The following is a 26,575-nucleotide window of genomic DNA, read 5'->3' as shown; positions in this document are numbered from 1 at the left end:
TAAATTTTTACAAAATATTTTCTCTGTAACGAAAGGACCAAGTTTATTATAGATAGAGAAAATGGTAATGAGCAAGAATTTTAGTACATAAAGATCTACAAACACATCACAATCACCAAAACGCAATTTTGTCATGAATCCATCTGTTTAATTTGTTTAATATGCACATAGACCAAGGTGAGCGACACAGGCTCTTAAGAGCCTCTAGTTAACAAGTAAGATTGGAACCTACACATGAGGAAAATAGAAAATTCCTTCCTGATCAGATTACTAATAAAGGAATTGATGCAATCAACATCAGCAACGTTCAACATCACAAAGAGGTAACATCTAAAATTTCACTTAGTTTCAAAATCAGGCTATTCCTATTGTATCGTACGCGTACAGTTACAACACGACGGGTGCCACATGTTGAGCAGGATCTGTTTACCCTTCCGAAACAACTGAGGTTATCCTCAGTGTTTGGTGGGGTTCGTGTTGCTAAGTCTTTAGTTTTCCATGTTGTGTCTTGAGCACTATTATTTGTCTGTTTGTCTTTATATGTTTTAGCCATGGCGTTGTTTGTTTATTTTCGATCTATGAGTTTTGTTTTTATATGTACATCATACTACTACGAGTGTCTTTTAAAAAGAATTAGGAATAAATTAGCAATCAGGTAATCTAACATACAAAAACATATCATTTGACAAGGATTGAATTTTGGCGAATCATAAGTCCTTCATTTCTTCATTGAACATTGCATTGAACAGCAAAGCAAATCGGAGGACTTTCCTTGTTGGTATTGGATTTCTTAACTTCACAGAATTCCGTTCAATTGTATAGAAAATTGTGGATCTGACCTGGTTTGGGATAAAAATTAAAGTCACCCTAGTTTATCCTGTTCCATCGTTAGAGTCGCGCTGACAGGTAAGTATGTTTGGCTCTGTGAAGGAAAATATGCGCGTGGAAGATTACATACGCAGCCACAGTTAGTCGGAGTTTAAGCGTTAAATTGGTTTATTGGTTAATTTATTCTCGTCCTGAATTTATATGAAATATTTGTCACTGAGCGTTGTACATATTAACAATCTAATGATTATTTATTCAATGGTGTACTTTAAGAAAGAAAAACCTACATTGTTTATGTCGTCCTGAATTTATATGAAATATTTGTCACTGAGCGTTGTACATATTAACAATCTAATGATTATTTATTCAATGGTGTACTTTAAGAAAGAAAAACCTACATTGTTTATGTCGTACAAGATAGTTGGAAATTATTTAAAGGAGATACAATGGATAAGTGTTGGTTCAGTAAAATGATGCATTTAGTCAAATTTATGTAGTGATTTCATTAAAAAAAAAGCAATTGGGGATGAATAAGCGGACATCACAGCAATTGTTAAAAAAGATAGTAACTAATACACGTTAACACTTAAATTTTTTATATTATAGCACTGATACATTGAAACATGTAAAACAGTCAAAAATCTTATTTTATAATTTATGTATTCGGATCATACTGTGGGACGATGCCTAGTTCTCCAAATTCTTTCAACCATCTAAAAAACTTGAGTGGAAAGAACCTAAAATTTCAATATAAAAAGTTAAAAGATACAATGAAAATAATGTGTTCACACAATTTTTTGTTAATTTAAATTATCGATTGAACATCCGAGTCGGTTCGCATAAATTAAATTGGTACTGAAACTGAAGCGGCATCCTCAATGAGTTATTTTTAAATAGAATCGAACAACAGTTGACCTTTTGGACTAGGTCCATATGAAAGGTTTATAAATGGATATCAAGCAAATCAATAAAAATGTAAATGTCACAGAGCATGTCTCATTTGTATCTGTATCTCAGAACTACGTCTTTTATTGCGGGTTACAAAACCAAAACTTAATTTTATCTTTTAATAATGTGTATTTGATTGTTTATGAATGTTCTAATATTTTGTCTCGTTTGTTAACATAAAAAAGTTTGCGTTGTCTACTTATTACATTGTATTCGATGTGTCTAGTATGTTTGATTTTGTTATTTTTTTCTTGTCTTATATTAAAATTTATTTTCATATAAAAAAGTCATATAAAAAAGGAAGATGTGGTGTATTTGCCAATGACACAAATTCCCATCAGGCAAAATGACGTAGAATGGTAGAAGTATGCACCTATCATGACAATAGGTCAATCTTTGTAAGCATATCATATCTGTTTAAGCATGTATGTGAAGTTAGCAGCCGGTTCGTTATTCGTTATTCGATATTCAATATCCAACCGGCTGCTCGCAGCCAGTTTGATATTCAAAATTTAGTGAAAAATCATAAGAAATTAAATACTTGAAATTTTAAAAAGCACGATTTTCATAGTCAAAAGGACTGAGAAGATACGTAGGAATCATTAAATGACCTTTTCAAGCTGTCGCAATTTCTCGTTGTCCTCGAATATAAACCCTTTTCCGTGCGACTTATTTGTCTGTATGTAATATAGAGTTTTGTCATTAAAACGACTTCAAAGATGTTCTTTTGTGTATAATGTTTCTTACGACAAAAAGAAAAACCAATAACTCTAGAAATATTTTTAACTATAAATAGAAATATATATGGAAAGCCAAAAAAAAAAAATTTCAGTCAAAAAATGTCCAAATTTTAGGACAAAGGGCACAGGGTGATGGTGAGAGCCCCCTGATCTCTCAATCTTTCTAATATTTAACAGACATTTAGTCAATAGGTAGATACAAACGTGACTAAAAGGACTTTGGGTACACTTCCTGTCTTCTATGTTTACGGAGCGCCCAAAGTGCCAGTTGGATATTCAAAATATATAGCGAAAACCTACCCGAGACCGCTTAAATGAGGTTGAGACCCCCCTGGTCTTTCAATGTCCCTAAAATTCAACCAAATCATTGACTCTGTATATATAAAGATTGTATTAGATGGAGTATCTAGAAAAACGTCATCTTCAATATCTACGGAGGGCTAAGATTGTCACTTTTCAGTCAAAAAATGTCCAAATTTTAGGACAAAGGGCACAGGGTGATGGTGAGAGCCCCCTGATCTCTCAATCTTTCTAATATTTAACAGACATTTAGTCAATAGGTAGATACAAACGTGACTTAAAGGACTTTGGGTACACTTCCTGTCTTCTATGTTTACGGAGCGCCCAAAGTGCCAGTTGGATATTCAAAATATATAGCGAAAACCTACCCGAGACCGCTTAAATGAGGTTGAGACCCCCCTGGTCTTTCAATGTCCCTAAAATTCAACCAAATCATTGACTCTGTATATATAAAGATTGTATTAGATGGAGTATCTAGAAAAACGTCATCTTCAATATCTACGGAGGGCTAAGATTGTCACTTTTCAGTCAAAAAATGTCCAAATTTTAGGACAAAGGGCACAGGGTGATGGTGAGAGCCCCCTGATCTCTCAATCTTTCTAATATTTAACAGACATTTAGTCAATAGGTAGATACAAACGTGACTTAAAGGACTTTGGGTACACTTCCTGTCTTCTATGTTTACGGAGCGCCCAAAGTGCCAGTTGGATATTCAAAATATATAGCGAAAACCTACCCGAGACCGCTTAAATGAGGTTGAGACCCCCCTGGTCTTTCAATGTCCCTAAAATTCAACCAAATCATTGACTCTGTATATATAAAGATTGTATTAGATGGAGTATCTAGAAAAACGTCATCTTCAATATCTACGGAGGGCTAAGATTGTCACTTTTCAGTCAAAAAATGTCCAAATTTTAGGACAAAGGGCACAGGGTGATGGTGAGAGCCCCCTGATCTCTCAATCTTTCTAATATTTAACAGACATTTAGTCAATAGGTAGATACAAACGTGACTTAAAGGACTTTGGGTACACTTCCTGTCTTCTATGTTTACGGAGCGCCCAAAGTGCCAGTTGGATATTCAAAATATATAGCGAAAACCTACCCGAGACCGCTTAAATGAGGTTGAGACCCCCCTGGTCTTTCAATGTCCCTAAAATTCAACCAAATCATTGACTCTGTATATATAAAGATTGTATTAGATGGAGTTTCCAGAAAAACGTCATCTTCAATATCTACGGAGGGCTAAGATTGTCACTTTTCAGTCAAAAAATGTCCAAATTTTAGGACAAAGGGCACAGGGTGATGGTGAGAGCCCCCTGATCTCTCAATCTTTCTAATATTTAACAGACATTTAGTCAATAGGTAGATACAAACGTGACTAAAAGGACTTTGGGTACACTTCCTGTCTTCTATGTTTACGGAGCGCCCAAAGTGCCAGTTGGATATTCAAAATATATAGCGAAAACCTACCCGAGACCGCTTAAATGAGGTTGAGACCCCCCTGGTCTTTCAATGTCCCTAAAATTCAACCAAATCATTGACTCTGTATATATAAAGATTGTATTAGATGGAGTATCTAGAAAAACGTCATCTTCAATATCTACGGAGGGCTAAGATTGTCACTTTTCAGTCAAAAAATGTCCAAATTTTAGGACAAAGGGCACAGGGTGATGGTGAGAGCCCCCTGATCTCTCAATCTTTCTAATATTTAACAGACATTTAGTCAATAGGTAGATACAAACGTGACTTAAAGGACTTTGGGTACACTTCCTGTCTTCTATGTTTACGGAGCGCCCAAAGTGCCAGTTGGATATTCAAAATATATAGCGAAAACCTACCCGAGACCGCTTAAATGAGGTTGAGACCCCCCTGGTCTTTCAATGTCCCTAAAATTCAACCAAATCATTGACTCTGTATATATAAAGATTGTATTAGATGGAGTATCTAGAAAAACGTCATCTTCAATATCTACGGAGGGCTAAGATTGTCACTTTTCAGTCAAAAAATGTCCAAATTTTAGGACAAAGGGCACAGGGTGATGGTGAGAGCCCCCTGATCTCTCAATCTTTCTAATATTTAACAGACATTTAGTCAATAGGTAGATACAAACGTGACTTAAAGGACTTTGGGTACACTTCCTGTCTTCTATGTTTACGGAGCGCCCAAAGTGCCAGTTGGATATTCAAAATATATAGCGAAAACCTACCCGAGACCGCTTAAATGAGGTTGAGACCCCCCTGGTCTTTCAATGTCCCTAAAATTCAACCAAATCATTGACTCTGTATATATAAAGATTGTATTAGATGGAGTTTCCAGAAAAACGTCATCTTCAATATCTACGGAGGGCTAAGATTGTCACTTTTCAGTCAAAAAATGTCCAAATTTTAGGACAAAGGGCACAGGGTGATGGTGAGAGCCCCCTGATCTCTCAATCTTTCTAATATTTAACAGACATTTAGTCAATAGGTAGATACAAACGTGACTAAAAGGACTTTGGGTACACTTCCTGTCTTCTATGTTTACGGAGCGCCCAAAGTGCCAGTTGGATATTCAAAATATATAGCGAAAACCTACCCGAGACCGCTTAAATGAGGTTGAGACCCCCCTGGTCTTTCAATGTCCCTAAAATTCAACCAAATCATTGACTCTGTATATATAAAGATTGTATTAGATGGAGTATCCAGAAAAACGTCATCTTCAATATCTACGGAGGGCTAAGATTGTCACTTTTCAGTCAAAAAATGACAAAATTTTAAGACAAAGGGCACAGGGTGATGGTGAGAGCCCCCTGATCTCTCAATCTTTCTAATATTTAACAGACATTTAGTCAATAGGTAGATACAAACGTGACTAAAAGGACTTTGGGTACACTTCCTGTCTTCTATGTTTACGGAGCGCCCAAAGTGCCAGTTGGATATTCAAAATATATAGCGAAAACCTACCCGAGACCGCTTAAATGAGGTTGAGACCTCCCTGGTCTTTCAATGTCCCTAAAATTCAACCAAATCATTGACTCTGTATATATAAAGATTGTATTAGATGGAGTATCCAGAAAAACGTCATCTTCAATATCTACGGAGGGCTAAGATTGTCACTTTTCAGTCAAAAAATGTCCAAATTTTAGGACAAAGGGCACAGGGTGATGGTGAGAGCCCTCTGATCTCTCAATCTTTCTAATATTTAACAGACATTTAGTCAATAGGTAGATACAAACGTGACTAAAAGGACTTTGGGTACACTTCCTGTCTTCTATGTTTACGGAGCGCCCAAAGTGCCAGTTGGATATTCAAAATATATAGCGAAAACCTACCCGAGACCGCTTAAATGAGGTTGAGACCCCCCTGGTCTTTCAATGTCCCTAAAATTCAACCAAATCATTGACTCTGTATATATAAAGATTGTATTAGATGGAGTATCCAGAAAAACGTCATCTTCAATATCTACGGAGGGCTAAGATTGTCACTTTTCAGTCAAAAAATGACCAAATTTTAAGACAAAGGGCACAGGGTGATGGTGAGAGCCCCCTGATCTCTCAATCTTTCTAATATTTAACAGACATTTAGTCAATAGGTAGATACAAACGTGACTTAAAGGACTTTGGGTACATTTCCTGTCTTCTATGTTTACGGAGCGCCCAAAGTGCCAGTTGGATATTCAAAATATATAGCGAAAACCTACCCGAGACCGCTTAAATGAGGTTGAGACCCCCCCCTGGTCTTTCAATGTCCCTAAAATTCAACCAAATCATTGACTCTGTATATATAAAGATTGTATTAGATGGAGTATCCAGAAAAACTTCATCTTCAATATCTACGGAGGGCTAAGATTGTCACTTTTCAGTCAAAAAATGTCCAAATTTTAGGACAAAGGGCACAGGGTGATGGTGAGAGCCCCCTGATCTCTCAATCTTTCTACTTTTTTAATAGACATTTAGTCAATAGGTAGATACAAACGTGACTAAAATGACTTTGGGTACACTTCCTGTCTTCTATGTTTACGGAGCGCCCAAAGTGCCAGTTGGATATTCAAAATATATAGCGAAAACCTACCCGAGACCGCTTAAATGAGGTTGAGACCCCCCTGGTCTTTCAATGTCCCTAAAATTCAACCAAATCATTGACTCTGTATATATAAAGATTGTATTAGATGGAGTATCCAGAAAAACGTCATCTTCAATATCTACGGAGGGCTAAGATTGTCACTTTTCAGTCAAAAAATGACCAAATTTTAGGACAAAGGGCATAGGGTGATGGTGAGAGCCCCCTGATCTCTCAATCTTTCTAATATTTAACAGACATTTAGTCAATAGGTAGATACAAACGTGACTAAAAGGACTTTGGGTACACTTCCTGTCTTCTATGTTTACGGAGCGCCCAAAGTGCCAGTTGGATATTCAAAATATATAGCGAAAACCTACCCGAGACCGCTTAAATGAGGTTGAGACCCCCCTGGTCTTTCAATGTCCCTAAAATTCAACCAAATCATTGACTCTGTATATATAAAGATTGTATTAGATGGAGTATCTAGAAAAACGTCATCTTCAATATCTACGGAGGGCTAAGATTGTCACTTTTCAGTCAAAAAATGTCCAAATTTTAGGACAAAGGGCACAGGGTGATGGTGAGAGCCCCCTGATCTCTCAATCTTTCTAATATTTAACAGACATTTAGTCAATAGGTAGATACAAACGTGACTTAAAGGACTTTGGGTACACTTCCTGTCTTCTATGTTTACGGAGCGCCCAAAGTGCCAGTTGGATATTCAAAATATATAGCGAAAACCTACCCGAGACCGCTTAAATGAGGTTGAGACCCCCCTGGTCTTTCAATGTCCCTAAAATTCAACCAAATCATTGACTCTGTATATATAAAGATTGTATTAGATGGAGTTTCCAGAAAAACGTCATCTTCAATATCTACGGAGGGCTAAGATTGTCACTTTTCAGTCAAAAAATGTCCAAATTTTAGGACAAAGGGCACAGGGTGATGGTGAGAGCCCCCTGATCTCTCAATCTTTCTAATATTTAACAGACATTTAGTCAATAGGTAGATACAAACGTGACTAAAAGGACTTTGGGTACACTTACTGTCTTCTATGTTTACGGAGCGCCCAAAGTGCCAGTTGGATATTCAAAATATATAGCGAACACCTACCCGAGACCGCTTAAATGAGGTTGAGACCCCCCTGGTCTTTCAATGTCCCTAAAATTCAACCAAATCATTGACTCTGTATATATAAAGATTGTATTAGATGGAGTATCCAGAAAAACGTCATCTTCAATATCTACGGAGGGCTAAGATTGTCACTTTTCAGTCAAAAAATGTCCAAATTTTAGGACAAAGGGCACAGGGTGATGGTGAGAGCCCCCTGATCTCTCAATCTTTCTAATATTTAACAGACATTTAGTCAATAGGTAGATACAAACGTGACTTAAAGGACTTTGGGTACACTTCCTGTCTTCTATGTTTACGGAGCGCCCAAAGTGCCAGTTGGATATTCAAAATATATAGCGAAAACCTACCCGAGACCGCTTAAATGAGGTTGAGACCCCCCTGGTCTTTCAATGTCCCTAAAATTCAACCAAATCATTGACTCTGTATATATAAAGATTGCATTAGATGGAGTTTCCAGAAAAACGTCATCTTCAATATCTACGGAGGGCTAAGATTGTCACTTTTCAGTCAAAAAATGTCCAAATTTTAGGACAAAGGGCACAAGGTGATGGTGAGAGCCCCCTGATCTCTCAATCTTTCTAATATTTAACAGACATTTAGTCAATAGGTAGATACAAACGTGACTAAAAGGACTTTGGGTATACTTCCTGTCTTCTATGTTTACGGAGCGCCCAAAGTGCCAGTTGGATATTCAAAATATATAGCGAAAACCTACCCGAGACCGCTTAAATGAGGTTGAGACCCCCCTGGTCTTTCAATGTCCCTAAAATTCAACCAAATCATTGACTCTGTATATATAAAGATTGCATTAGATGGAGTTTCCAGAAAAACGTCATCTTCAATATCTACGGAGGGCTAAGATTGTCACTTTTCAGTCAAAAAATGTCCAAATTTTAGGACAAAGGGCACAAGGTGATGGTGAGAGCCCCCTGATCTCTCAATCTTTCTAATATTTAACAGACATTTAGTCAATAGGTAGATACAAACGTGACTAAAAGGACTTTGGGTACACTTCCTGTCTTCTATGTTTACGGAGCGCCCAAAGTGCCAGTTGGATATTCAAAATATATAGCGAAAACCTACCCGAGACCGCTTAAATGAGGTTGAGACCCCCCTGGTCTTTCAATGTCCCTAAAATTCAACCAAATCATTGACTCTGTATATATAAAGATTGTATTAGATGGAGTTTCCAGAAAAACGTCATCTTCAATATCTACGGAGGGCTAAGATTGTCACTTTTCAGTCAAAAAATGTCCAAATTTTAGGACAAAGGGCACAGGGTGATGGTGAGAGCCCCCTGATCTCTCAATCTTTCTAATATTTAACAGACATTTAGTCAATAGGTAGATACAAACGTGACTAAAAGGACTTTGGGTACACTTCCTGTCTTCTATGTTTACGGAGCGCCCAAAGTGCCAGTTGGATATTCAAAATATATAGCGAACACCTACCCGAGACCGCTTAAATGAGGTTGAGACCCCCCTGGTCTTTCAATGTCCCTAAAATTCAACCAAATCATTGACTCTGTATATATAAAGATTGTATTAGATGGAGTATCCAGAAAAACGTCATCTTCAATATCTACGGAGGGCTAAGATTGTCACTTTTCAGTCAAAAAATGTCCAAATTTTAGGACAAAGGGCACAGGGTGATGGTGAGAGCCCCCTGATCTCTCAATCTTTCTAATATTTAACAGACATTTAGTCAATAGGTAGATACAAACGTGACTAAAAGGACTTTGGGTACACTTCCTGTCTTCTATGTTTACGGAGCGCCCAAAGTGCCAGTTGGATATTCAAAATATATAGCGAAAACCTACCCGAGACCGCTTAAATGAGGTTGAGACCCCCCTGGTCTTTCAATGTCCCTAAAATTCAACCAAATCATTGACTCTGTATATATAAAGATTGTATTAGATGGAGTTTCCAGAAAAACGTCATCTTCAATATCTACGGAGGGCTAAGATTGTCACTTTTCAGTCAAAAAATGTTCAAATTTTAGGACAAAGGGCACAGGGTGATGGTGAGAGCCCCCTGATCTCTCAATCTTTCTAATATTTAACAGACATTTAGTCAATAGGTAGATACAAACGTGACTAAAAGGACTTTGGGTACACTTCCTGTCTTCTATGTTTACGGAGCGCCCAAATTGCCAGTTGGATATTCAAAATATATAGCGAAAACCTACTCGAGACCGCTTAAATGAGGTTGAGACCCCCCTGGTCTTTCAATGTCTATAAAATTTAATTAAATCATAGACTCTGTATATATGAAGGTTGTATTAGAAGGATTTCCCAGAATATTGTCATATTCGATATATATATTGAGGGCTTATATTGTCACTTTTCTGCTAATCATTATCAGAATTTTAGGACAAAGGGCACAGGGCAATGGTGATAGCCATCTAATCTCTCAATCTTTGTATTACTAAGCAGACATTTAGTTAATAGGTAGGCATAAATTATAACCTTATGTTGGAAAGGGCTAACCATATCCCCACTTGGGGTTGTGAGAGATTAAACAAGCAGCTGACCACCGTCTTGACAAAGAGAGAGACCGATTAAGCTCGGCAAATTGTGAGCTATGGGATGAAAAAAAAAACAGGCGCATCGGGTATGATTACCACGAATTTTATATTTTTTGATATGGACGATAGGATCGAAAGATCAAAAGCTGGGTCTAAAAACCGTTTAATCGTGGATATTGGTTTTGGGTGAAACAAATTGATTTTATTTTGGATTGTTATAAAGATTAAGACATCGATCCAATAACTATTAATAGCTGGAATTAGTTGTTGAAAACGTCAAAGCCCTGAGTGGTATTGCCAAAATGAACCACCGCCGATGGTACTCCCGGATGAGGAAGGATCAGTTGGATCAGTTGATCGGAACGAAGACCAACATTTTTTAGCGTTGTTCCAACCCTATACTAGGAAGGATATTATCACCCAAGCCAAACAGCATGAGTTGATAGAGGTTAGCAGGATGTCGAAAGATCGACTACTGGATAAGTTACAGGAACAGATCAGAGAAGATAGGAAATCATTGGGGATAAAATTGAGGTACATCCACTGAAGAAAGCCTTTAAAGATGTATTTACTACCTGAAAGATGACCACTATTATTGACATGGAGGTGCAGACCTTCCTTGAGGTCTCTCAGATGTCAAGGGTGGAACTTATAGACGATTGGGCATTGAAAGGATAACAAGTCAATGTGATGCTGCACTGTGAAGATTAACCAAACAGGTAAGATGGATGATGAGAACGTGGGATACTTTCACTCGGGAAACCAGATTTTCCCTTCAACCACGGACTTGCTTGAAACCCTTGAGAAGGGTAGATTAACCCTTGATTTAGAATAGATGATAGTGAAGTATACCCGCTGCACATTTCAAACATTGGTGAACAGCGGGAGAGAGAACTCAACTTACTGCTGATCCAAGGCTACATGTGCTTAAACCACGTTTATAGCAAGGAAGTTCTGAAAACCAACAAAGAGTGTTGCGTCAACCACAAGGCAGCCAAGATCAGAGCTGCCCAAAGAAGGGACATACCAGCTGACTTTTGTCAACAACACCCACCCGATGAGAGTCCCTTTCGTAGTGTACGCGGACTTTGAGTGCTTTGATTTACCGATAAGGTTGAAATCAAAAACGATAAGGTTCTGTAGCAATACACAGTTTAATAGAAGTTTAGTATCGCATTATGGCCATGGTGAATTTTTTAAATATGAAAGTTTTTGTACAATGAAATACATTTTTAGATAATTGAAGAATAATATAGCCTCCTTAGTGGGGTTATATGAACATTTAGATTGTTTTTAGCATGTTTTATATGGTATGTATCTGTTTGACAGTCCGTATTTTTCTATCCGTACCACCCATAGGTCCATAAATTATTGTAGTGTTTATCAACAAATATTTATAGCTCGACCTTTTCAATTCAAATTATGGAAAAACGAGCAAAAATGCATGTGTGTTTTTTTAACCTTTCGATAGATATATGCCTATAGTTTCAGGAAAGGTACAACTGTTCAAACCAACGCTTAGGGGCGTTCAAACAAACGCTTACAGGTATTCAAACCTTCACTTAGGAAGGTTCACGTCAACGCTTTAAATAAATGAACGTTTATAAAGATTACAGACCCGAAACAGTGTGAGGCGCTCGCCAAGGAGTTGCAAGAGATCAAGCGGAAGATTCAAGCCAGTAACATGCAGTATCGCCTGGAGAAGATTGGACTCAACCCTGACCTTTCCAAGGTGTTAAGCCTGTGGTTGAGGCGCAGCGAGAGGCAGCTTCACCGATCACCTAAACGATCGTTTAACTTCCTGCAGCAGTGACAGCCCTCCAGCCTCCACCGCCCAAGTTTGACTACCCACTATCCATTGCACCACCTATAGACACCATCCTCGGACTTCGAGCACAGCAGTATTTGCAGATCAGTAACGATCCTTCGCCGACCACACCTTTGGATCTCGATCTCTTCATCGGAATCTAACCAGTTACTTCTGACGACGATGATATTTTCGTGGATGGTGTGAGGTACAAAGGAACCCTTAACCTCTGGGAACTCATGGTGAAAAAGAAATCAGAATCTTTCGAGTCCGAAGTTTTTAAGACCTTGTCGACTATGCAGAGATCCTGCACAGTTCCGGTGTATGTATCAAGGCAATTAACCCTCTCGAGAACCCTAAGGCGATAAAGATCTAAGTGGACGAAGATTGTGTCTCACATCTAAAGCAAGATAAGCATTGTAGCGGACTTCAAACCGTGTTTCTACCCTCCGACTTTGACCAGCTCCTTTTTTACTTGGATCTGTGCAACACTGCATACCGTGCTGGAAACAATGGTGTGCGCAACGCGATTATGGCGATCATCGATGCCATAAAGAAAGGTGAACACATCAGCATCAAGGAATATAAGCAACTCCATCGTAATATCCTCAATTAAGAAAGGTTTTGTTTGAAAGTATGCATACGGTGGTAGAAGTTTTTTTGACACTATCACCAGTATCGCTGGTCGCATGTTCACCTCCTCTGCTGCCAAGACATTGAAAAGTAGGCCTATGAGCACTGCCACCAATGCAGCCATGATAGGAGTGGTAGGTGGTAGTCGTCAACCATGTCGTTGACAAAGTGACCCGCACTCGAAAACCCATTGACCAACGCAGCAAGCCCAATCAACAGCTCAGTGTTAAACGCAGAAAGCCCAACAACCAAACCCAGTTAAACAATTTCATCTCTGGTCGTGGCATCGGTACCATCCCAACTTCCTCCAATGCTATAAATAAATACATAATGTCTGACATCCTTACAATCACAGAAGGGTTGACCTTCGATGAAAGTCTTCAAAAATATTAATACTAGGTTCACGAATTCGAACCTTAAGCCGGCGCCCAACTTACCAACTCTGGAGCGTCACTCCTGCAGACGAAAACAAGATGCAACTGTACAAAACCATCCAGAAAAAATCCACGATCCTCTGTGGATTTCGCATGAGACAGTGTGATTTCATAGTCGTTCTCCAAGCCTCACAGTTTAACTGCCGCCTAGCTGCCAATAGTGGTCGCGAAAAGCCAAGATATATTATCGTTGCCTTTCAAACCGACAGAGATAATGACAAAACCAATAATGCTTCCGTGTTCAATCGCTGTCGATTGCAAAATATCCATGTCACCCTCAAAGCTGAACGCTACTCAGCCGTCGACTTTAATGCCGGGTTTTTTTCAGAAAACAAGGTTGCCATAGTGTTCAAGGAGGATGTAGACTTCAGAAAGAAATTCTACAACATTGACACCCTCCTTAGTAACGGTGATGTCAACCCCTGATTTCATTGACATATAGCCGCTGTTGGTCATCGATGTAAGTCATCAGTCCGAGCGGACATCCAATTCGAGCGGAATTCGAGCGTTATGTTCCCGCCAACACCGAAGCATTTGCACTTCCAATCTCCGTAGGAGTCCTAGGCATCCAGTTCGAATCGTTCGATCAGTAGTTGAACGTCGTGTTTTAATAAATAAATGGACACCACACTGTTGCAGCAAATCGTCCACAACACAGACCTAAAACAAGGGTTTTCCATCCTTGTCTCTGGAAACGACAGTCGCATTTTTACTCTGTTCAACCCCCTACCCCAACTACAATTTAAGGAATCGAACACCACATTGGGATTTAAGCGACAGCTCTACACATTTGATCGGGCAACAAATGTTACAAAGAGGGTGAAGACATTGTTAGCATCAGAAGCATCAACAGCATCCTGGTGAACAGTGGCATCATCAATAGCAGCTACATACACGGCTCCCAACAGTCCACTATCTGAAGCTCCCCCCCCCCCCCCCCTGCAATCGATTCCGGGGTAAAGATCATTCAAACCCCCCAAAAATATGGTGTTCTTACCCGTGATCTTGAGAACCATCAATCGCATGCAGACATACCTCACCAATCCAGACGGCGATCCTCCACAATCTCCGCAGAGAACATCTCACCATCCGCTTCCATCTTCGCGAGGCATGAATAAATAGTCTATTGAAATACGGTTTGAACTTTATAAAAGGTCAATCTAAATATTACAGAGAGCAGACAAAAAAGGTTTCCCGGTCACCATTCGTTTATCCCACACAAACCTGCATGGTGAACACAAGATGTTGTTTACCCCGCGACAGATTGAAAAGATCACCAAGCTTCTACAAAATGGTTCTAGTGGAAAAAAGCACTAACCAATTGAAGAAAAACATTCAAAAAGAAAGTGGATTCCTATCCATGTTAGCGGAAAGGGCAATGCGAGCCTTTCCTATGTTGGCGAACACAATTCATGTCAGCATGAGGTGTTGGAGCCCTAAGTTGTCTGTGTGAAATAGCGATCAACAATGCATTTGGACCTGGATTTTACATCAAAAGGGGTGGTTGTGTGAGCTGTGTGAAGGTGTGTGATAAAGGTCTGTATATTTTCCCTTCAACCTATAGTGACGGTTTGTATTTTAAACTAGGTCATCGATTCTACTAGGCCTAGGGTTCTGGTCTGATCTGATCTGCAACAAACAGTCCGTTCAAGAACATTCAACTTTTGATACAATCTTTATACATATAAAATCTATGATTTGGTCGAATTTAATGGAAATTGAAAGACCAGGGGGGTCTCATCCTCATTTAAGCGGTCTCAGGTAGCTTTTCACTAAATATTTTGAATATCCAGTTGGCACTTTGGGCGCTCCGTAAACATAAAAGACAGGAAGTCTACCCAAGTTCCTTTTAGTAATGTGTGCATCTACCTATTGACTAAATGTCTGCATAATATTAGAAAGATTGAGCAATAAGGGGGCTCTCACCATTGCCCTGTGCCCTTTGTCCTATAATTTTGATAATTTTTAGCTGAAAAGTGACAATACAAGCCCTCCATAGATATCGAATATGACATTATTCTGGGCAATCCTTCTGATACAACCTTTATATATACAGAGTCTATGATTTACTAAAATTTTGTGGACATTGAAAAACCAGGGGGGTCTCACCCTCATTTAAGCGGTCTCAGGTAGCTTTTCACTAAATATTTTTAATATCCAACTGGCACTTTGAGCGCTCCGTAAACATTAAAGACAGGAAGTCTTACCCAAATTCCTTTTAGTCACGTGTGTATCTACCTATTGACTAAATGTCTGCATAATATAAGAAAGATTGAGCAATTAGGGGGCTCTCACCCTTGCCCTGTGCCCTTTGTCCTAAAATTTTGATAATTTTTAGCTGAAAAGTGACAATACAAGCCCTCCATAGATATCGAATATGACATTATTCTGGATAATCCTTCTGATTCAACCTTTATATATACAGAGTCTATGATTACTTAAATGTTGTGGACATTGAAAGACCAGGGGGGTCTCACCCTCATTTAAGCGGTCTCAGGTAGCTTTTCACTATCTATTTTGAATATCCAACTGGCACTTTGTGCGCTCGGTAAACATTAAAGACAGGAAGTCTATCCAAATTACTTTTATTCACGTGTGTATCGACCTATTGACTAAATGTCTGCATAATATTAGAAAGATTGAGCAATTAGGGGGCTCTCACCATTGCCCTGTTCCCTTTGTCCTAAAATTTTGATAATTTTTAGCTGAAAAGTGACAATACAAGCCCTCCATAGATATCGAATATGACATTATTCTGGGCAATCCTTCTGATACAACCTTTATATAATCAGAGTCTATGATTTATTTAAATTTTGTGGACATTGAAAGACCAGGGGGTCTCACCCTCATTTAAGCGGTCTCAGGTAGCTTTTCACTATCTAATTTGAATATCCAACTGGCACTTTGGGCGCTCCGTTAACATAGAGACAGGAAGTCTACCCAAATTCCTCTTAGTCACGTGTGTATCTACCTATTGACTAAATTTCTGCATATTTTAGAAAGGTTGAACAATTAGGGGGCTCTCACCATTGCCCTGTGTCCTAAAATTTTGATAATTTTTAGCTGAAAAGTGACAATACAAGCCCTCCATAGATATCGAATATGACATTATTCTGGATAATCCTTCTGATTCAACCTTTATATATACAGAGTCTATGATTTACTTAAATTTTGTGGACATTGAAAGACCAGGGGGGTCTCAACCTCATTTAAGCGGTCTCAGGTAGCTTTTCACTATTTATTTTGAATATCCAACTGGCACTTTAGGCGCTCCGTAAACATTAAAGACAGGAAGTCTATCCAAATTCCTTTTGGTCACGTGTGTATCTACCTATTGACTAAATGTCTGCATAATATTAGAAAGATTGAGCAATTGGGGGCTCTCACTATTGCCCTGTACCTTTTGTCCTAAAATTTTGATAATTTTTAGCTGAAAAGTGACAATACAAGCCCTCCATAGATATCGAATATGACATTATTCTGGGCAATCCTTCTGATACAACCTTTATATATACAGAGTCTATGATTTACTTAAATTTTGTGGACATTGAAAGACGAGGGGGTCTCAACCTCATTTAAGCGGTCTCAGGTAGCTTTTCACTATCTATTTTGAATATCCAACTGGCATTTTGGGCGCTCCGTAAACATTAAAGACAGGCAGTCTACCCATATTCCTTTAAGTCACGTGTGTATCTATCTATTGATTAAATGTCTGCATAATATTAGAAAGATTGCGCAATGAGGGGGCTCTCACAATTGCCCTGTGCCCTTTGTCCTAAAATTTTGATAATTTTTAGCTGAAAAGTGACAATACAAGCCCTCCATAGATATCGAATATGACATTATTCTGGGCAATCCTTCTGATACAACCTTTATATATACAGAGTCTATGATTTACTTAAATTTTGTGGACATTGAAAGACCAGGGGGGTCTCAACCTCATTTAAGCGGTCTCAGGTAGCTTTTCACTATCTATTTTGAATATCCAACTGGCACTTTGGGCGCTCCGTAAACATTAAAGACAGGAAGTCTATCCAAATTACTTTTATTCACGTGTGTATCTACCTATTGACTAAATGTCTGCATAATATTAGAAAGATTGAGCAATTAGGGGGCTCTCACCATAGCCCTGTGCCCTTTGTCCTAAAATTTTGATAACTTTTAGCTGAAAAGTGACAATACAAGCCCTCCATAGATATCGAATATGACATTATTCTGGTCAATCCTTCTGATAAAACCTTTATATATACAGAGTCTATGATTTACTAAAATTTTGTGGACATTGAAAAACCAGGGGGGTCTCACCCTCATTTAAGCGGTCTCAGGTAGCTTTTCACTATCTATTTTGAATATCCAACTGGCACTTTGAGCGCTCCGTAAACATTAAAGACAGGAAGTCTAACCCAAATTCCTTTTAGTCACGTGTGTATCTACCTATTGACTAAATGTCTGCATAATATTAGAAAGATTGAGCAATTAGGGGGCTCTCACCATTGCCCTGTGCCCTTTGTCCTAAAATTTTGATAATTTTTAGCTGAAAAGTGACAATACAAGCCCTCCATAGATATCGAATATGACATTATTCTGGGCAATCCTTCTGATACAACCTTTATATAATCAGAGTCTATGATTTATTTAAATTTTGTGGACATTGAAAGACTAGGGGGGTCTCAACCTCATTTAAGAAGTCTCAGGTAGCTTTTCACTAAATATTTTGAATATCCAACTGGCACTTTGGGCGCTCCGTTAACATAGAGACAGGAAGTCTACCCAAATTCCTTTTAGTCATGTGTGTATCTACCTATTGACTAAATTTCTGCATAATATTAGAAAGGTTGAACAATTAGGGGGCTCTCACCATTGCCCTGTGTCCTAAAATTTTGATAATTTTTAGCTGAAAAGTGACAATACAAGCCCTCCATAGATATCGAATATGACATTATTCTGGATAATCCTTCTGATTCAACCTTTATATATACAGAGTCTATGATTGACTTAAATTTTGTGGACATTGAAAGACCAGAGGGGTCTCAACCTCATTTAAGCGGTCTCAGGTAGCTTTTCACTATTTATTTTGAATATCCAACTGGCACTTTGGGCGCTTCGTAAACATTAAAGACAGGAAGTCTATCCAAATTCCTTTTGGTCACGTGTGTATCTACCTATTGACTAAATGTCTGCATAATATTAGAAAGATTGAGCAATTAGGGGGCTCTCACTATTGCCCTGTGCCCTTTGTCCTAAAAGTTTGATAATTTTTAGCTGAAAAGTGACAATACAAGCCCTCCATAGATATCGAATATGACATTATTCTGGGCAATCCTTCTGATACAACCTTTATATATACAGAGTCTATGATTTACTTAAATTTTGTGGACATTGAAAGACCAGGGGGATCTCACCCTCATTTAAGCGGTCTCAGGTAGCTTTTCACTATCTATTTTGAATATCCAACTGGCATTTTGGGCGCTCCGTAAACATTAAAGACAGGCAGTCTACCCATATTCCTTTTAGTCACGTGTGTATCTATCTATTGATTAAATGTCTGCATAATATTAGAAAGATTGCACAATGAGGGGGCTCTCACAATTGCCCTGTGCCCTTTGTCCTAAAATTTTGATAATTTTTAGCTGAAAAGTGACAATACCAGCCCTCCATAGATATCGAATATGACATTATTCTGGGCAATCCTTCTGATACAACCTTTATATATACAGAGTCTATGATTTACTTAAATTTTGTGGACATTGAAAGACCAGGGGGATCTCACCCTCATTTAAGCGGTCTCAGGTAGCTTTTCACTATCTATTTTGAATATCCAACTGGCATTTTGGGCGCTCCGTAAACATTAAAGACAGGCAGTCTACCCATATTCCTTTTAGTCACGTGTGTATCTATCTATTGACTAAATGTCTGCATAATATTAGAAAGATTGAGCAATTAGGGGGCTCTCACCATTGCCCTGTGCCCTTTGTCCTAAAATTTTGATAATTTTTAGCTGAAAAGTGACAATACAAGCCCTCCATAGATATCGAATATGACATTATTCTGGGCAATCCTTCTGATACAACCTTTATATAATCAGAGTCTATGATTTATTTAAATTTTGTGGACATTGAAAGACTAGGGGGGTCTCAACCTCATTTAAGAAGTCTCAGGTAGCTTTTCACTAAATATTTTGAATATCCAACTGGCACTTTGGGCGCTCCGTTAACATAGAGACAGGAAGTCTACCCAAATTCCTTTTAGTCATGTGTGTATCTACCTATTGACTAAATTTCTGCATAATATTAGAAAGGTTGCACAATTAGGGGGCTCTCACCATTGCCCTGTGTCCTAAAATTTTGATAATTTTTAGCTGAAAAGTGACAATACAAGCCCTCCATAGATATCGAATATGACATTATTCTGGATAATCCTTCTGATTCAACCTTTATATATACAGAGTCTATGATTGACTTAAATTTTGTGGACATTGAAAGACCAGAGGGGTCTCAACCTCATTTAAGCGGTCTCAGGTAGCTTTTCACTATTTATTTTGAATATCCAACTGGCACTTTGGGCGCTCCGTAAACATTAAAGACAGGAAGTCTATCCAAATTCCTTTTGGTCACGTGTGTATCTACCTATTGACTAAATGTCTGCATAATATTAGAAAGATTGAGCAATTAGGGGGCTCTCACTATTGCCCTGTGCCCTTTGTCCTAAAATTTTGATAATTTTTAGCTGAAAAGTGACAATACAAGCCCTCCATAGATATCGAATATGACATTATTCTGGGCAATCCTTCTGATACAACCTTTATATATACAGAGTCTATGATTTACTTAAATTTTGTGGACATTGAAAGACCAGGGGGATCTCACCCTCATTTAAGCGGTCTCAGGTAGCTTTTCACTATCTATTTTGAATATCCAACTGGCATTTTGGGCGCTCCGTAAACATTAAAGACAGGCAGTCTACCCATATTCCTTTTAGTCACGTGTGTATCTATCTATTGATTAAATGTCTGCATAATATTAGAAAGATTGCGCAATGAGGGGGCTCTCACAATTGCCCTGTGCCCTTTGTCCTAAAATTTTGATAATTTTTAGCTGAAAAGTGACAATACCAGCCCTCCATAGATATCGAATATGACATTATTCTGGGCAATCCTTCTGATACAACCTTTATATATACAGAGTCTATGATTTACTTAAATTTTGTGGACATTGAAAGACCAGGGGGATCTCACCCTCATTTAAGCGGTCTCAGGTAGCTTTTCACTATCTATTTTGAATATCCAACTGGCATTTTGGGCGCTCCGTAAACATTAAAGACAGGCAGTCTACCAATATTCCTTTTAGTCACGTGTGTATCTATCTATTGACTAAATGTCTGCATAATATTAGAAAGATTGAGCAATTAGGGGGCTCTCACCATTGCCCTGTGCCCTTTGTCCTAAAATTTTGATAATTTTTAGCTGAAAAGTGACAATACAAGCCCTCCATAGATATCGAATATGACATTATTCTGGGCAATCCTTCTGATACAACCTTTATATAATCAGAGTCTATGATTTATTTAAATTTTGTGGACATTGAAAGACTAGGGGGGTCTCAACCTCATTTAAGAAGTCTCAGGTAGCTTTTCACTAAATATTTTGAATATCCAACTGGCAATTTGGGCGCTCCGTTAACATAGAGACAGGAAGTCTACCCAAATTCCTTTTAGTCATGTGTGTATCTACCTATTGACTAAATTTCTGCATAATATTAGAAAGGTTGAACAATTAGGGGGCTCTCACCATTGCCCTGTGTCCTAAAATTTTGATAATTTTTAGCTGAAAAGTGACAATACAAGCCCTCCATAGATATCGAATATGACATTATTCTGGATAATCCTTCTGATTCAACCTTTATATATACAGAGTCTATGATTGACTTAAATTTTGTGGACATTGAAAGACCAGAGGGGTCTCAACCTCATTTAAGCGGTCTCAGGTAGCTTTTCACTATTTATTTTGAATATCCAACTGGCACTTTGGGCGCTCCGTAAACATTAAAGACAGGAAGTCTATCCAAATTCCTTTTGGTCACGTGTGTATCTACCTATTGACTAAATGTCTGCATAATATTAGAAAGATTGAGCAATTAGGGGGCTCTCACTATTGCCCTGTGCCCTTTGTCCTAAAATTTTGATAATTTTTAACTGAAAAGTGACAATACAAGCCCTCCATAGATATCGAATATGACATTATTCTGGGCAATCCTTCTGATACAACCTTTATATATACAGAGTCTATGATTTACTTAAATTTTGTGGACATTGAAAGACCAGGGGGATCTCACCCTCATTTAAGCGGTCTCAGGTAGCTTTTCACTATCTATTTTGAATATCCAACTGGCATTTTGGGCGCTCCGTAAACATTAAAGACAGGCAGTCTACCCATATTCCTTTTAGTCACGTGTGTATCTATCTATTGATTAAATGTCTGCATAATATTAGAAAGATTGCGCAATGAGGGGGCTCTCACAATTGCCCTGTGCCCTTTGTCCTAAAATTTTGATAATTTTTAGCTGAAAAGTGACAATACCAGCCCTCCATAGATATCGAATATGACATTATTCTGGGCAATCCTTCTGATACAACCTTTATATATACAGAGTCTATGATTTACTTAAATTTTGTGGACATTGAAAGACCAGGGGGATCTCACCCTCATTTAAGCGGTCTCAGGTAGCTTTTCACTATCTATTTTGAATATCCAACTGGCATTTTGGGCGCTCCGTAAACATTAAAGACAGGCAGTCTACCCATATTCCTTTTAGTCACGTGTGTATCTATCTATTGATTAAATGTCTGCATAATATTAGAAAGATTGCGCAATGAGGGGGCTCTCACAATTGCCCTGTGCCCTTTGTCCTAAAATTTTGATAATTTTTAGCTGAAAAGTGACAATACCAGCCCTCCATAGATATCGAATATGACATTATTCTGGGCAATCCTTCTGATACAACCTTTATATATACAGAGTCTATGATTTACTTAAATTTTGTGGACATTGAAAGACCAGGGGGGTCTCACCCTCATTTAAGCGGTCTCAGGTAGCTTTTCACTATCTATTTTGAATATCCAACTGGCACTTTGGGCGCTCCGTAAACATTAAAGACAGGAAGTCTATCCAAATTACTTTTATTCACGTGTGTATCTACCTATTGACTAAATGTCTGCATAATATTAGAAAAATTGAGCAATTAGGGGGCTCTCACCATAGCCCTGTGCCCTTTGTCCTAAAATTTTGATAATTTTTAGCTGAAAAGTGACAATACAAGCCCTCCATAGATATCGAATATGACATTATTCTGGGCAATCCTTCTGATCAAACCTTTATATATACAGAGTCTATGATTAACTAAAATTTTGTGGACATTGAAAAACCAGGGGGGTCTCACCCTCATTTAAGCGGTCTCAGGTAGCTTTTCACTATCTATTTTGAATATCCAACTGGCACTTTGAGCGCTCCGTAAACATTAAAGACAGGAAGTCTAACCCAAATTCCTTTTCGTCACGTGTGTATCTACCTATTGACTAAATGTCTGCATAATATTAGAAAGATTGAGCAATTAGGGGGCTCTCACCATTGCCCTGTGCCCTTTGTCCTAAAATTTTGATAATTTTTAGCTGAAAAGTGACAATACAAGCCCTCCATAGATATCGAATATGACATTATTCTGGGCAATCCTTCTGATACAACCTTTATATAATCAGAGTCTATGATTTATTTAAATTTTGTGGACATTGAAAGACCAGGGGGGTCTCAACCTCATTTAAGCAGTCTCAGGTAGCTTTTCACTAAATATTTTGAAATCCAACTGGCACTTTGGGCGCTCCGTTAACATAGAGACAGGAAGTCTACCCAAATTCCTTTTAGTCATGTGTGTATCTACATATTGACTAAATTTCTGCATAATATTAGAAAGGTTGAACAATCAGGGGGCTCTCAGCATTGCCCTGTACCCTTTGTCCTAAAATTTTGATAATTTTTAGCTGAAAAGTGACAATACAAGCCCTCCATAGATATCGAATATGACATTATTCTGGATAATCCTTCTGATACAACCTTTATATATACAGAGTCTATGATTTACTTAAATTTTGTGGACATTGAAAGACCAGAGGGGTCTCAACCTCATTTAAGCGGTCTCAGGTAGCTTTTCACTATTTATTTTGAATATCCAACTGGCACTTTGGGCGCTCCGTAAACATTAAAGACAGGAAGTCTATCCAAATTCCTTTTGTTCACGTGTGTATCTACCTATTGACTAAATGTCTGCATAATATTAGAAAGATTGAGCAATTAGGGGGCTCTCACTATTGCCCTGTGCCTTTTGTCCTAAATTTTTTATAATTTTTAGCTGAAAAGTGACAATACAAGCCCTCCATAGATATCGAATATGACATTATTCTGGGAAATCCTTCTGATACAACCTTTATATATACAGAGTCTATGATTTACTTAAATTTTGTGGACATTGAAAGACGAGGGGGTCTCAACCTCATTTAAGCGGTCTCAGGTAGCTTTTCACTATCTATTTTGAATATCCAACTGGCATTTTGGGCGCTCCGTAAACATTAAAGACAGGAAGTCTACCCAAATTCCTTTTAGTCACGTGTGTATCTATCTATTGATTAAATGTCTGCATAATATTAGAAAGATTGCGCAATGAGGGAGCTCTCACCATTGCCCTGTGCCCTTTGTCCTAAAATTTTGATAATTTGTAGCTGAAAAGTGACAATACAAGCCCTCCATAGATATCGAATATGACATTATTCTGGACAATCCTTCTGATGCAACCTTTATATATACAGAATCTATGATTCACTTAAATTTTGTGGACATTGAAAGACCAGGGGGGTCTCACCCTCATTTAAGCGGTCTCAGGTAGCTTTTCACTAAATATTTTGAATATCCAACTGGCACTTTGGGCGCTCCGTTAACATAGAGAAAGGAAGTCTACCCAAATTCCTTTTAGTCACGTATGTATCTACCTATTGACTAAATGTCTGCATAATATTAGAAAGGTTGAACAATTAGGGGGCTCTCACCATTGCCCTGTGCCCTTTGTCCTAAAATTTTGATAATTTTTGGCTAAAAAGTGACAATACAAGCCCTCCATAGATATCGAATATGACATTATTCTGGGCAATCCTTCTGATACAACCTTTATATATACAGAGTCTATGATTTACTTAAATTTTGTGGACATTAAAAGACCAGGGGGTCTCACCCTCAATTAACGGTCTCAGGTAGCTTTTCACTATCTAATTTGAATATCCAACTGGCACTTTGGGCGCTCCGTAAACATTAAAGACAGGAAGTCTATCCAAATTCCTTTTAGTCACGTGTGTATCTACCTATTGACTAAATGTCTGCAAAATATTAGAAAGAGTGAGAAATTAGGGGGCTCTCACCATTGCCCTGTGCCCTTTGTCCTAAAATTTTGATAATTTTTAGCTGAAAAGTGACAATACAAGCCCTCCATAGATATCGAACATGACATTATTCTGGTCAATCCTTCTGATACAACCTTTATATATATAGAGTCTATGATTTATTTAAATTTTGTGGACATTGAAAGACCAGGGAGGTCTCACCCTCATTTAACCGGTCTCAGGTCGCTTTTCACTATCTATTTTGAATATCCAACTGCCAATTTGGGCGCTCCGTAAACATTAAAGACAGGAAGTCTACCAAAATTCCTTTTAGTCACGTGTGTATCTACAAATTGACTAAATGTCTGCATAATATTAGAAAGATTGAGCAGTTAGGGGGCTCTCACCATTGCCCTGTGCCCTTTGTCCTAAAATTTTGATAATTTTTAGCTGAAAAGTGACAATACAAGCCCTCCATAGATATCGAATATGACATTATTCTGGGCAATCCTTCTGATACAACCTTTATATATACAGAGTCTATGATTTACTTAAATTTTGTGGACATTGAAAGACCAGGGGGGTCTCACCCTCATTTAACCGTTCTCAGGTCGCTTTTCACTATCTATTTTGAATATCCAACAGCCAATTTGGGCGCCCCGTAAACATTAAAGACAGGAAGTCTACCCAAATTCCTTTTTTTTCACGTGTGTATCTACCTTTTGACTAAATGTCTGCATAATATTAGAAAGATTAAGCAATTAGGGGGCTCCCAACATTGCCCTGTGCCCTTTGTCCTAAAATTTTGATACTTTTTAGCTGAAAAGTGACAATACAAGCCCTCCATAGATATCGAATATGATATTATTCTGGGCAATCCTTCTGATACAACCTTTATATATAAAGAGTCTATGATTTACTTAAATTTTGTGGACATTGAAAGACCAGGGGGTCTCACCCTCATTTAAGCGGTCTCAGGTAGCTTTTCACTATCTATTTTGAATATTCAACTGGCACTTTGGGCGCTCCGTAAACATTAAAGACAGGAAGTCTACCCAAATTCCTTTTAGTCACGTGTGTATCGACATTTTGACTAAATGTCTGCATAATATAAGAAAGATTGAGCAATTAGGGGGCTCTCACCATTGCCCTGTGCCCTTTGTCCTATAATTTTGATAATTTTTAGCTGAAAAATGACAATACAAGCCCTCCATAGATATCGAATATGACATTATTCTGGGCAATCCTTCTGATACAACCTTTATATATACAGAGTCTATGATTTACTAAAATTTTGTGGACATTAAAAGACCAGGGGGGTCTCACCCTCAATTAACGGTCTCAGGTAGCTTTTCACTATCTATTTTGAATATCCAACTGGCACTTTGGGCGCTCCGTAAACATTAAAGACAGGAAGTCTATCCAAATTCCTTTTAGTCACGTGTGTATCTACCTATTGACTAAATGTCTGCAAAATATTAGAAAGAGTGAGAAATTAGGGGGCTCTCACCATTGGCCTGTGCCCTTTGTCCTAAAATTTTGATAATTTTTAGCTGAAAAGTGACAATACAAGCCCTCCATAGATATCGAACATGACATTATTCTGGTCAATCCTTCTGATACAACCTTTATATATATAGAGTCTATGATTTATTTAAATTTTGTGGACATTGAAAGACCAGGGAGGTCTCACCCTCATTTAACCGGTCTCAGGTCGCTTTTCACTATCTATTTTGAATATCCAACTGCCAGTTTGGGCGCTCCGTAA

The 26,575-nt window shown here is 38.2% G+C and overlaps 1 protein-coding gene across 1 annotated transcript in view; it reads right to left on the bottom strand.

Annotated features, from left to right (window-relative positions):
* Positions 1–1,407: 1,407 nt before the first annotated feature.
* The window catches only part of LOC139498477 (17-beta-hydroxysteroid dehydrogenase 13-like), a 46,945-nt gene continuing 21,777 nt past the window's right edge, over positions 1,408–26,575 (bottom strand). The window contains exon 6 of the mRNA XM_071286866.1: positions 1,408–1,565. Coding sequence (XP_071142967.1) covers positions 1,484–1,565 — 82 coding nt within the window. The 3' untranslated portion in view covers positions 1,408–1,483. The remainder of the gene's footprint in view (positions 1,566–26,575) is intronic.

This window comes from Mytilus edulis, chromosome 12 (assembly GCF_963676685.1).
Source record: "Mytilus edulis chromosome 12, xbMytEdul2.2, whole genome shotgun sequence".
Lineage (NCBI taxonomy): Eukaryota > Metazoa > Mollusca > Bivalvia > Mytilida > Mytilidae > Mytilus > Mytilus edulis.
This window is presented reverse-complemented; position numbering and strand designations above follow the sequence as displayed.